The 12,720-nt window shown below is 39.2% G+C and overlaps 1 protein-coding gene across 2 annotated transcripts in view; it reads right to left on the bottom strand.

Annotated features, from left to right (window-relative positions):
* The window catches only part of ADAMTS12 (ADAM metallopeptidase with thrombospondin type 1 motif 12), a 391,880-nt gene that overhangs the window by 105,437 nt on the left and 273,723 nt on the right, over nt 1–12,720 (bottom strand). For both annotated transcript variants that reach the window (XM_030927984.1, XM_030927985.1), the window contains exons 8-11: nt 8,372–8,515; nt 7,647–7,791; nt 2,214–2,306; nt 647–792 (exon numbers count right to left, since the gene is read on the bottom strand). In XM_030927984.1, the coding sequence (XP_030783844.1) occupies nt 647–792; nt 2,214–2,306; nt 7,647–7,791; nt 8,372–8,515 (528 nt within the window). The remainder of the gene's footprint in view (nt 1–646; nt 793–2,213; nt 2,307–7,646; nt 7,792–8,371; nt 8,516–12,720) is intronic.

A 12,720-nucleotide genomic window follows, 5' to 3' on the forward strand; every position in this document is an offset into this window, starting at 1 on the left:
TAAATTTACCTCATATATAATATTATCATACAAATAGAATATATGAAAAATTAAGCAATTTGCTTAAACAATTGAAAGTCACTTGTAAAATGACATTTACAGAATCCTTAACAGGCTACTATGGAACTTTAGGGCTTATAAAAATCCTTATCTAAAAATATTAAAATTAATTGTCCTCAAAAATGTATCTATTTTACTAGTTGCTTAAGGAAATAAATATTCTCATAACATTGTATATTCATTATCATTGAAAACAAGCTATAATCTTATCAGCAAAATTGGGTTTCACTAATCTCTACTGATAAAATGGAGTTATTTAAAAAGAGTTAATTGCATAATCTCCTAGAGGCTTTCACATCGATTGCACATTTAAAATAAATTTGCTTTATTTCCCCAAATGATAAAATCAGCTTACTTATCCAAGTTTTAATAAGAATCCAGTGCCAAGCCAAAATGAAACATCACAAAACAGAACCACTTATTTTCCCACTCTCTGTGGATCTTCTTGTTCCTTTTTGTCTCGGGGAACCCATTTAATTTCGCCGGAGGAGGCTTGGGGTCACTGAGGTCATGCCATTCAAGACTGCCTCCACCCCCAATCCCCAGCACATGTGGAGGGAAGGGAAATACATTTATCTGAACTCACTCAGGGTTGTTGCAGAGCCTCTCTGCACTCTGGACTCCAGCCCCACAGGTCCTGGAACAGTGGGACCAGGGTGACCAGCGGCCCCAGCCTCCAGGGATGCTCTCTGGTTTCTTCCCCACTGTGATGCACTTGCCTGCCATACACCACTGGAAAGAGAAGAGACAGAAGATGGCCGTGTCAGCAAGGTTACCATAGCAAGCTGAGCCAAGAGCCCTAGAAGTCCAAACCCAATTCCTGCAAGCAAGCCAGCTTTCTAGAGTCACACATCAAATGTAAAACAAGGAGGGGCCCATACAAGTTTCTGCCAAGAGTCTTGAGTTTTAGAATCAGAGTTTCAGGAATGGAAGGAAACTTTACATTGCCTAATCACAGAGGTGCCACACAGTGTGGATGGCAGATTGCGCTGGAGATTGTAAATCAACATACTACTTCTTTCATTGAGAAAGTCTTGTTATGAAAAGCATGTCAGCTTAGTATGCTTAGTAACATAGTTGCTTAGTAACATAGTTGATTTACTTTCTGGTGCATGATCCTTATCTTGTTGCAAACCACGATAGTTCACAGACTGGTACAGTGACTAGCACTTCTTTATAGCTCTCTGGGTACTTAATGACTGCAGCAGAGAACTCATCCTCTGCAAAAAGTCAATTTCACTGCCAAAACACACTAGTTGTTAGGAAGTTCTTCATCATATCAAGAAAAAAATTCTGCTTTCCTTTAACTCTACCCATTGTTTGCAGCTCTGCCCTTTCAGGCAACTAAGAAAAAATCCACTCTCTTCCCTCTTCAAGGCAATCCTTCCACAACTATCGGTTTAGGAGAGTGAATATACAAAAATGAAAACAAAGGGAAATGCTACGTGGTTGTCATGAATAACCACATTTCCTGGAGGATTTGGACGTGTTTTATTGCCTGATATCCTTTTTGTCCCCTTGTTTTTTTTTGGCCACTGTGCATTTTGTCCAGGTTCAATAATCTCAGTGAGGGGTCCTGCCACACTCAAGCTGCATAAAGATGCCCACTAAACACATAAGCTCTAGGCCCACAAGAAACCCAGTCTAGAGGATATCAAACCTCTCTTGAGTTCTGTGGTGTCTGACTTGCCTGCTTAGTAAAGTAGCAGAACTTCAAGAAATGCAGTCATGTCAGATGATGAGAAAGAAGATGATAAATGGCCTAAATCCTGCATTTTTGGGAAGAAGAAGCTGCTGGCTTATCCTTTCCAATCTTCAATATGTGAGAAAAAAAGTCAAAAGGAAGGCTGATAATAAGCTTAGGAAATGCTGACCGTAAACTCCATAGAAGTTCATCAGGGAAAGATGAAACAGATGTTTTGCAAGTGAAGCATGAAACTGAACCTCAGCCCTCTCTCCTTAACTACCTGCTCCCAATGCAGGTTCGCCAGGAGTGGTGGATGTAGGGTGCTCTCCTGTGGCTGGTCTGACTGTATGACCTCCATCCACTGCTCTTCCCTCAGAGAGAGCTGCCCTCTAGGGCCTTCTCCTCAGCTCCTCCCAAGAACTCTGCCCACTGCCCTCCCACCTCATTCCGTGGCCTGACACATCACCTTCTTCTCACCACATTGAGTTCCATCTGCAGCAGCATCCAGCTTAGAGCGACAAAAGCCCTTCACGGAGCACCACAGTGTCTGGCAGACGTTCTAGAAAACAAATTGCACTTTTTTTTTTGTATTTTCAAAACGTGCCCCAAAGCATTTCTATAGTTATGGTAAAATATGCACACTCATCCCACACACTCATAATAAATGCCACTGTTGCTAGTGACTAAGAGTGACAGAAAGTAATCATTAGAGTTTGCAGTTCAAGCTTAACTTGGACTTTGTCATGATTCATAAACAATGGTCTATAGATCATACTAGGTAATATAGAAATGAGGGATAAAACCTATTTTCTAAGGGTTGAGAGGGTCATTTCTATATGTTTGGCACAATATCCAGCACTCATTGCCCTTGGGAAGGGTAACTGGTGATCGTCTATGAAAGGTAAATCTAAACTGTGGCTAGAAGGCAACCTGATTACTAACAGTTGGGGGTTATAACTTAAGCCTCCTCAGTGAAGAAAACGGAAACTCTTCCATCTAGAAAGCCTTAGCTTGTTCACTTTTACCTAAAGTAGTCAGCTGGTTTCAGTTTCCAGGAAGAGAGCTGCATATTCCTTCTTATTTCTGGACAAAGGAAGGTTGGCAGGATTATCAGATGCCATCTGAAATGGCTTAGCTGCTTCCATCTATCTATTAGTATTTTTTTCTGTCTATTCATCCTCCATAGTTCTGTCCACTTATTGTGTTCTACACTGCATGTTCTTTCATCATATGACTTCATATTTTAAGCCATTTTAGAAAATTATCAATCTTTCTCTCTCTAAACTTTGCCTCTCCTTTCTCTCCTTTTGGAACTGTAATTGTTGCTGATGGACCTTCTTATTCTGTGCTTTGTATTTCAACCTCACTTTCATATTCCTCAGCTCTCAATCTTCTTGTATACGAAAACTGAACAAACTTTCTCCTCCATCACACACCCCTAAGAAGCACCCAAATGGGATGGGAAGTAATTTTCTCAGTTCTAAATTCCAGTTGATTGATTTTCTTTTCAACTGTGTCAAGTCTGCTCTTTAATCCATCCTCTGAATTTTTAAGTCAATAACCACACTTTCCACTTCCAGAAGCTTTATTTATTCCTCCTCATATCTGCCTTACATATATCTTATGGTATTTTTTTCTCATATACAATTCATTCTTATATATTTATTTTATTATACCTATATAAAAATTCAAATTTTGAAAGTTCTTGAGGGCTTATTGTCTCTTCTCATTTAACTGAAGATAGACTACATTAGATTTTGAATTAGAGGCTGAATTATGAACTCATCTGAAGGGTGGCTTTTTTTTTTAATTTTTATTTTATTTTTTTATTTTTTTGAGATGGAGTCTCACTCTGTGGCCCAGGTTAGAGTGCAGTAGGGCAATCTTGGCTCACTGCAAGGTCTGCCTCCTGGGTTCACGCCATTCTCCTGCCTCAGCCTCTTGAGTAGCTGGGACTACAGATGCCCGCCACCACACCTGGCTAATTTTTTGTATTTGTAGTAGAGATGGGGTTTCACAGTATTAGCCAGGATGGTCTTGATCTCCTGACCTCATGGTCTGCCCACCTCAGCCTCCCAAAGTGCTGGGATTACAGGCATGAGCCACTGCAACCGGCCTAGGGTGGCTTTATCTATTGGAGTTTCGTGCCACCTTGGTTGAGTGTTGGTTCCTCTGGGCCAGTTTCACCTTTATTTCCAGGCATCCATGGTATCTCCAGGCCAAATGTTTTATTTATTATTATTATGATTATTATTGCAATGAAGGTACTCAAGCTATACAGGGTACAAATTTAAACTCTAGATTAGCATGAGCATGGCCTGTAGTAAAGAATTTCCAAGTGAGAAAGTTATTCACCAATATTTCCACACCCCCCCCCACTTCCCCACTAGAAACCAAGCTGAGATGAAAGATGCTTCTCTCTCATCTCTCTTTCCTTTTGGTTGATTTCTTCTAGTTCATCCTTTCAGTGAAGCATAACTCTATGAGAATAGCAGTTCATGCAAAGGTCTCGGTTCTAAATCCTGGCCCTGTTCAAGGAGAATAAATCATTGTCTCTTCCAATGTGGATGTGAAAACCCACATAACTCTTCTGTTATCTCCACTTCAGCCTCAATATCTATTCATGCTTATCACTCCCCCTTTTATTCTTTTTCCTTCTTTCTGTGGATTTCTTTTACTTTAAGTTCACTGAGCATTTAGAAAGGATGATGTGCTAGGTGATTGGTACACAGAAACTTTGTACTAATTTTTTTCAATTTATTTGGAGTTTGAACTATTTCAAAATAAAAAGTTATAACATGGGTGATGCTACATTTTCTGGTATTTTAGGGTGTTGTTAATATGGAAAATGATGAGGTTATCTTGGCTGCCATATAAAGGGATCTGAAGTCTTCATTCACTTATCTATTGAGTGCCTACTATGTGGTAGGCATTGCTGAGTGTCAAGGATAAAAATTTCCTCAGAGAGCTGACATGGTAGGAAAGGAGACAGTCCAGTAAACAAGAACCTAGAATACAGTCTAATAAAGCTTTGACATAGCAAATTCAGGATAGGATATAAAAGAATATTTAAGCTGAAACTGAAATGATGAGCAGAAGGGATGATTCCGAGGAACCAGAGTGTGCAGGTTTCTAGAGGTTGTGGAGAACCCAGCACTTTCAGAGAATGGAGGCTGTTCACGACAGATAAACATGGAGTGCAAAAGAGGAGCTGACCAGAGATAAGTAGGGTGTCCTGTTTCTAGTAAACAACAAGATACCCTGGAAAATCCTTACTTCTATAAATCTTCTAAAATCGTGCATAATATATTTTAAATGCTTTTTTAAGTGCATCCTTGAGTCACCAAGAAAGTAAGGAAACTCCCCAAAGGCTAAAAATGTAGCAGAAATGTTAATCTGGAGATGCAAACCTAATTACTTAGATCTTCGATTTATTAGTCACTTAGATACTGGAGACAATGCCTAGGGCCTATGTAAGGTAGGAAGTTGGAGACCTTCATATAAGACCTTAAGTAAAAGGGTGACCTGAAATCTAGGTACACAGAAAACTTGTCTCTTTTGACTTTAACTCTAGAAGGAGTGGTCAGATATTACTCCTAAGAGTTGGTATCCACACTCGCCCCCATGCTGCTCACGAAGTCAACACAACATCAAATCAATAACCTTTTAAACTGACCCAGAGACAGAAGTGAAAATTTTCTCTGAAAGAATGTGCTAGCCATCTGAGCCCTAAAGGAAAACCTGACATAAAGTTTTATAACTAAAAGCTCACCATAAAAGCAAAAAACCACAAAAGGAAATAACACATAATATGTGAAGAAACCCCAAACAGGAGAAACAGATGCACATAGACTCTGAACACTGAAATTACTCAGTATAAATTGCAAAATAAATGTCACATGTTATTAAAGAAATAAAAGATTACATCGAAAGTTTAAAATTAGGAACAAAATACCATGAAAGTGAGAGAAAATTCAGAAAAATAATCAAACAGACTTTTATAAATAAAAATATGATAAATGAGATTAAAAAGTCAATAGACAGGTTAAATATAATGTATAATTGGACAAATCTGAAGAGAGAACTAGTGAACTAGAGGATAAAGATAAATTATACAAAACACAGAGATATAAAGAGATGAAAATGTGAAGGAGAGGCTTCCTGGATAGGGAAGATTAGTGATAAAATTCAATATACATATAATCAGTAGCAGATTAGAGAGTGAAGGGCTGAAACAACATTTTAAAACATAAGGCCAGAGAGCAAGAGAAGAGCAAATTCTGAAGCCTCTTCTTAAGCCATTTTAGGAAATTTGTACTTTATTGCAAGAAAATAGGAAGGCCATGAGATATCCTACTCACAGAGGAGTATTTATAAATCCATTGATAAATGGATTTCCACTTAGAAAGGTTACTTAGGCTGCATTTTGGAAAATGAATCAGAGTTAAGGGGAAGCGTTCAGACTCTACCAATCAGGAAACTGCTATAGTCATCTAGGAATAGGTGGATTTTAGAAATATTTAGGCGGGGCACAGTGGTTCATTCCTGTAATCCCAGCACTTTGGGAGGCCAAGGCGGGTGAATCACCTGAGGTCAGGAGTTTGAGATGAGCCTAACCAACATGGAGAAACCCCATCTCTACTGAAAATACAAAAATTAGCCGGGCCTGTTGGCGTGTCCCTGTAATCCCAGCTACTTGGGAGGCTGAGGCACGAGAATTGCTTGAACTGGGCAGGTGGAGGTTGCAGTGAGCCAAGATCATGCCAGTGCACTCCAGCCTGGGCGACAGAGAAAGACTCTGTCTCAAAAAAAAAAAAAAAAAAAAAAGATTAGGAGGCAGAATTGGCGTAACTTGGTAGCCAGTTAGAAGTGAGGGGTCAGGATTTTTGTATCAATTTTACCTTCTCTGTTAACTTTGCTTGTTCTGTCTAAGCATAGTTATTTACTTTCCCCTTTAAGTTTTTTTCTATGTTTCGGTTTGAATTTATCTCACTGTATTAAAGTTTTTATGCCTGCCTCCTCTACCATGAGCTCCTCGAGGGCAGAGACTTTGTCTTATTAATTTTTGAGTGCTTATATTTTCTTCTTATTCAGTACATAACAGAATCTGGCAGGGATTCAGCGAGACTTGCCTTGTCAATATGTATGTATTAACACAGATACTTTTGCATTATAAGAGATGAGTTCAGAGAACAGACAGTTTCCAAATCACGAAGGACTGCCTCAAAAGGAGCTGGGACTTTATCCTGTGGTCAGCGGGGACCCTAACAGCAAGAGTAGACCATGGTTAGATCGTGTTTTTAAAAAATAACTTGAGCAACAATTTGAATAGGAGGGAGAATAGTAGGAGATAATTACGATAGCAAGGAAAGATGATGAGAGACTGAATTGAGGCAGTGACAGTGATAATGAAGAAGACAGAACAGAGCTATAGATTCTTCAGAAGGTACGGTGTCAAATCCTGAATTATTATTTGGACATTGAAAATAAATGAGAACAATGAATTGGTGAATAAATCCTATTTCTACCTTGGGAGCTCCTGGTACACTTTAGCCAGATGTGAAATTCAAGAAAGGGAGGAATTTTAGGGATTAAGTTAGTTGCTATGGAGTCTGCAGTTGTGAATCACTGTGAATCCTGAAAATCACTGTGGAACAGCCTCAACCACCACCCATTTGCAATGGAATGTAGGGTTTGTAGAATACCAAGGTAGCAATGTCAAGGAATATGACTCCAGCTTAATGTTTTGCCTTACAGACACACCTTGACTTAAAATAAAGCTTCTATTTCTGTATCTGGATGTTCAAATTTCCAAATATTGCCCTGGTCCTTCCTTCAGCATGCTGGAGATCTGAAGCCCTGCATATGCCCAAGAGGTACTAAGATAGCCAACACTTACTTCTACTTCCTGACAGAAGGTAGCATTGGGTCCATACTGTAGCTGGCACTGGTGGTGAACATCATAGATCACTCCGGGGGCAATGACCTTGGACTTCAAGCCTTTCTTTTTAGGTATGTCATCAAGACAGAACCCCCAGCCTCGGCTGAAAACAAGTTGACAGAAATGAGAGGAGTTGTTTAGGATTCCCTTCACTTTGAGCCTTTCATTCAACAGAAACTTCCCTCTGGTTTACTCTTTGTCTTAACTTTATTTTTTACAAGGTAGAGAACCCTCTAGGCCCAAGGAGGGAGTTATTAAAGAAAATGTAAATCATATCCCACAACATAAGCTTAGTTTATCTAGAAAATACAAGCCATGATAAAATTAGAAAATCATTATCCTACTCTCAGTGAGGTTTGAGTGACCACTCTGATCTCCATTGGGTGTTCCTGCCGGTTGCCAAGGACTTAATTCATAATTGGCTCATAAAAAGTTATTTTGGGGCAACAGCAATCTGGGATGGGACAGGATGTTCACCTGCCTGTGGCCAGAGGGCAGAGCCCATCTAGACCTCAGGATCAGAATGCAGAAGTGAAATCTGCCCCTTCTGATGCTACCCTGACACGGTGGCCTGCGGGATGGAACCCAGCCTTTTCCAGGCATCAGCTTCTCTGTGTAAAACTCAACGCAGCTTCCGATTTAAAGAGACCCAGGTAAGGGTATCACAAGACACTGTCACTTACTCCAAGAAGCGGGTGATGTACTCCTCGCTGCACTTGGACCATGTCAGTGGGGTGGGATCGTACTGGAGCTGGCGGGACATGATGTATGGGTGTCTGTCCACGGGCTCACAGTCATTTTCTTTCCCATCATGCTGGATGCCAAAGCTGGCAGGGAGGAACCAAGCACAAGAAGAGCCAGCAGGCAGGCATTAAACAGGAAGAAAAGCCATAGTTTCCCTAAGATCATAATAACCCACAGAGAGCCACATTTGTACAGGAGGCAACTGTTTTCAAAGTGAGGCTTTGAAGTTGGAGGGCATAGCTAATTTTCAAATGAAAAAGTATAGGGAACATTGTAGGCATGCTTTACCTCAGATATGCATCCATGGGAGCCATGCAGCTAATTCAGAAACTTCTTCTTGGCAGATGGCTAAGAGCTCTGTCTGGCTTTGTTTTTATGAATCAGGAGTCAAGAAAGCAAATCCTGCCCCCAGCTATTTGCTTTCTCCTGCTGCAGTAACCACAGCGCATAGCACAAAAAAGCAAAATCTTTCTTCTCCCTTTTTGTCATAATTTAAGAGAGCGTGAAAGGAGAAGCCTCTGGGAGACTTTGTCAAAGCCTACAAGCTTTGAGGGATTGACGTCTTTCTACTATTGCTACAGGAGTTCTCCAACAGGGGACACGTTAGGGAGACCTCCTAATTCAGTAGTGAAGAGCAGCATTTTTAAGACAGATGATCTGTATTTAAACTCTAGCCTTGCCACTTAAATGACCTGTAAATTATTAAAATTTGCCTCATTTTTCCTCTCCTAGAAGATGGGGTAGTCATCCTAGTGCTACAATGAGATCTGAATAGAATAGTTTGAAAACCACTTAACAGGGTACCTGGCAGATAATAAGGGCTTCATAAATGATAGAATTAAAAAAAAATTCTTGTTTTCTTTTTATCACGATCTAGCTTATTTTCCTTTTCCATATGAAAAAGTTTAGACTTTGAGATTTGTCAACAGTCATACAGCTTGTTAGTGGTAAAACTAGGTTTCAGACACAGATCTTTGTGTTCCTAACACAGTGCTGTTGTCCATGTGTCACTTGGTCTGTTCCCTGATGTTCCACTGCCAGGGCTGACCCAGTGAAGCAGCCTTTAAGGGCCTTGAAGAGCAAAACCATTCATCATGGCACGAGGGTGCCTAGGGAAGACAATTCAGAAGCCTTTGTTTATAAGCTATGTTCTCAAGATCACCCAAAGACACTTTCTGAGATTCCCAGAACTCTCTCCACTGGGGTGGACTTTGAGACACTAGACATCTAAACCTGGAGACATTGGCTTAAATTTCCAAATCTTCATGACCTTTCACTCTTTGTAGTGAAATTCAACTCCTCTGACTGGGAAGCTCATATCCAACTTTAATGAAACCTTCTGATCAGTAGTAGAAACTCTTGCTGAGAAGAGTCTTTGGGGGATTCGGAGATTTTCTTGTATTTTCATGCATTATGGTATTATCAGTGTACTTAACAAACTCTAATCACATTCCACATGAATATAAAACTCACAAAGGAGTCAGAGCATTAATGTACAAAGCTCTTACCACTCACCCACAAGGAACGCGATTCAATGAAAGCTTCCTTCTGAGCAGGCTTTCCCTAGCCTGTTATAAACACAGCCCCACCCAGATAATGAAGTACTCTACATGTTTGACTGTTCAGTAGTTAAAATCCTAAACTGCAAGCAAGGTTGTAAAAACCTAAATGAATAATGATCTTCTTAGCTGTGGATATGTCAATACACCAAGTCATATAATCTAGGGCCCTCACAAATGGATTTTTAAGTTTTCTCTCAAAATAAAATTATTCACTTGGGTGATAGCACAAGTTACTTTCTCTTTTGCATTATACACAATCAGTGATGAAACAAACAAGTGTGCAAAAAACAAAGGGATATCTTTGTTATTAAACTATGATGAGTATCTTCTTGGGATATTGATTTATTATATTTTTCTCCTTATGGTCTATCTCAGGCCATTTCATTGACCTCTCCAATGTTTCTCAGTTTGATCCACAGCTAATTAGAATTATACAACTAAAGAAAGAAATACCTGAAAGGCACCTTAACATTTTTTTTTCTATTCTTTATTTTTATAGATTCAGGGGGTACATGTGCAGGTTTTTTACATAGACATATTGTGTAATACTGAGGTTTGGGCTTCTAGTGTACCTATCATCCAAATGGTGAATGTTGTACCCAATAGATTTTCAACTCATTCTCCTCCCACTCTCCCCAGTTTTTGGAGTCCCCAACATACTCATTGTTTAGCTCGCACTTGTAAGTGAGAATATGAAGTGTTTCATTTTCTAAGTTATTTTGCTTAGGATAATGGTCTCCAACTCCATTTATGTTGCTGTAGAAGAAATGATTTCATTCTTTTTTATGGCTGTATAGTATTCCATGGTGTAAACATACCACATTTTCATTATCCAGTCATCTGTTGGTTGATTCCTTGACTTTGCTATTGTGAATAGTGCTGCAATAAACGTATGAATGCAGGTATTTTTTTTACACAATAATTTCTCTTCCTTTGGGTACATAACCAGTAGAGGGATTGCTGGGTCAAATGATAGCTCTAGTTTTAGCTCTTGAGAAACCTCCATACTGTTTCCTATAGAGTTTGTGCTAATTTATATTTCCAACCACAATGGTGTATAAGCATTCTCTTTTCTCCACATCCTCGCTGACAGCTGTCATTTTCTGATTTTTTAATAATACTCATTCTGATTGGTGTCAGATAGTACCTCATTGTGGTTTTAATTTGCATTTCTCTGATAATTAGTGATGTTGAGGATTTTTGATATGTTTATTGGCCACTTTTGTGTCTTCTTTTGAAAAATGTCTGTTCTTATCCTATTCCTACTTTTTAATGTTTTTTTTTTTTTTTTTTTTTTCTTGTTCAGTTGTTTGAATTCCCAATAGATTCTGGATATTAGTCCTTTGTCAGATGTATAGTTTACATCTATTTTCTCCACTGTGTAGGTTGTCTGTTTACTCCATTGATTATTCCTTTTGATGTGTAGAAGCTTTTTTGTTTAGTTAAGTCCCATTTGGCTGTTTCTCGTTTTGTTGCATTTGCTTTTGAGGTCTTAGTCATAAATTCTTCGCCTGGACCAAAACTCCAAAAGAGTTTCTCCTAGGTTTTCTTCTAGGATTTTTGTAGTTTCAGGACTTACATTTAAGTCTTCGATCAATCTTGAGTTAGGTTTTGTATGTGGTGAGAGATAGGGGTCCAGTTTCGTTCTTCTGCATGTGGCTATCCAATTTTGCCAGCACCATTTATTAAATATGGTGTCATTTCCCCATTGTACATTTCTGTCGACTTTGTCAAAGATCAGTTCTCCCATTGTAGATGGGGTCCCCAACATATACAATGATGTTAGGGATAGTTTTGTTTCTTTCTTTCCCATATGTATGCTTTTTATTTCCTTTCCTTGTCTTATTGCACTGGCTGAAACTGTTAGTACTATGTTGAACAAGAATTGGTGAGAATGGACATCCTTGTCTTGTTTTTGATCTTAGGGGAAACATATTCAGTGTTTCAGCATTAAGTATAATATCAGGTTTAATTTTTTTGTAGATGTTCTTTATCAAGTTGACGAAATTTCAATTTCTGAGTGTTTTTTATGATGAATGGATATTAAATTTTGTCAAATGTTTTATCTATTAATATTAATATAATCATGTGGTTTCTCTGTTTTGCCTGTTACAGTGGTAGATTATGCTGATTTTCAAATATTGAGCCAGGCTTGCATCCCTGAAATAAATCCCACTTGGTCATTGTGTCTATTTCTTTTTTTCTTATATTGCTGAATTCTACTTGCTAATATTTTGTTAACTTTTTTTACATCTATATTCATGAAGGGTATTGTTCTTTAGTTTTCTCTTTTGCATTGTCTTTGTCTGAAATTAGTGCAAGGGTAATACTAGCTTCATAAAATTAATTAGAAAGTGTTTCCTTCTCAACCACTTTATTTAGTTTATGATTCTGGGTTGTTGACAGGTCTTTTCTTTTAGCATTGAAAAATATTGCACCACTTCTTTTTTTTTTTTTTTTTTTTTTGAGACGGAGTCTGCTCTGTCGCCCGGGCTGGGGTGCAGTGGCGGGATCTCAGCTCACTGCAAGCTCCGCCCTCCGGGTTTACGCCATTCTCCTGCCTCCGCCACGCCGGCTAGTTTTTTGTATTTTTTAGTAGAGACGGGGTTTCACCATCTTAGCCAGGGTGGTCTCGATCTCCTGACCTCGTGATCCGCCCGTCTTGGCCTCCCAAAGTGCTGGGATTACAGGCTTGAGCCACCGCGCCCGGCCTGCACCACTTCTTT

Source organism: Rhinopithecus roxellana, chromosome 3 (genome assembly GCF_007565055.1).
Source record: "Rhinopithecus roxellana isolate Shanxi Qingling chromosome 3, ASM756505v1, whole genome shotgun sequence".
Taxonomy (NCBI): Eukaryota; Metazoa; Chordata; class Mammalia; order Primates; family Cercopithecidae; genus Rhinopithecus; species Rhinopithecus roxellana.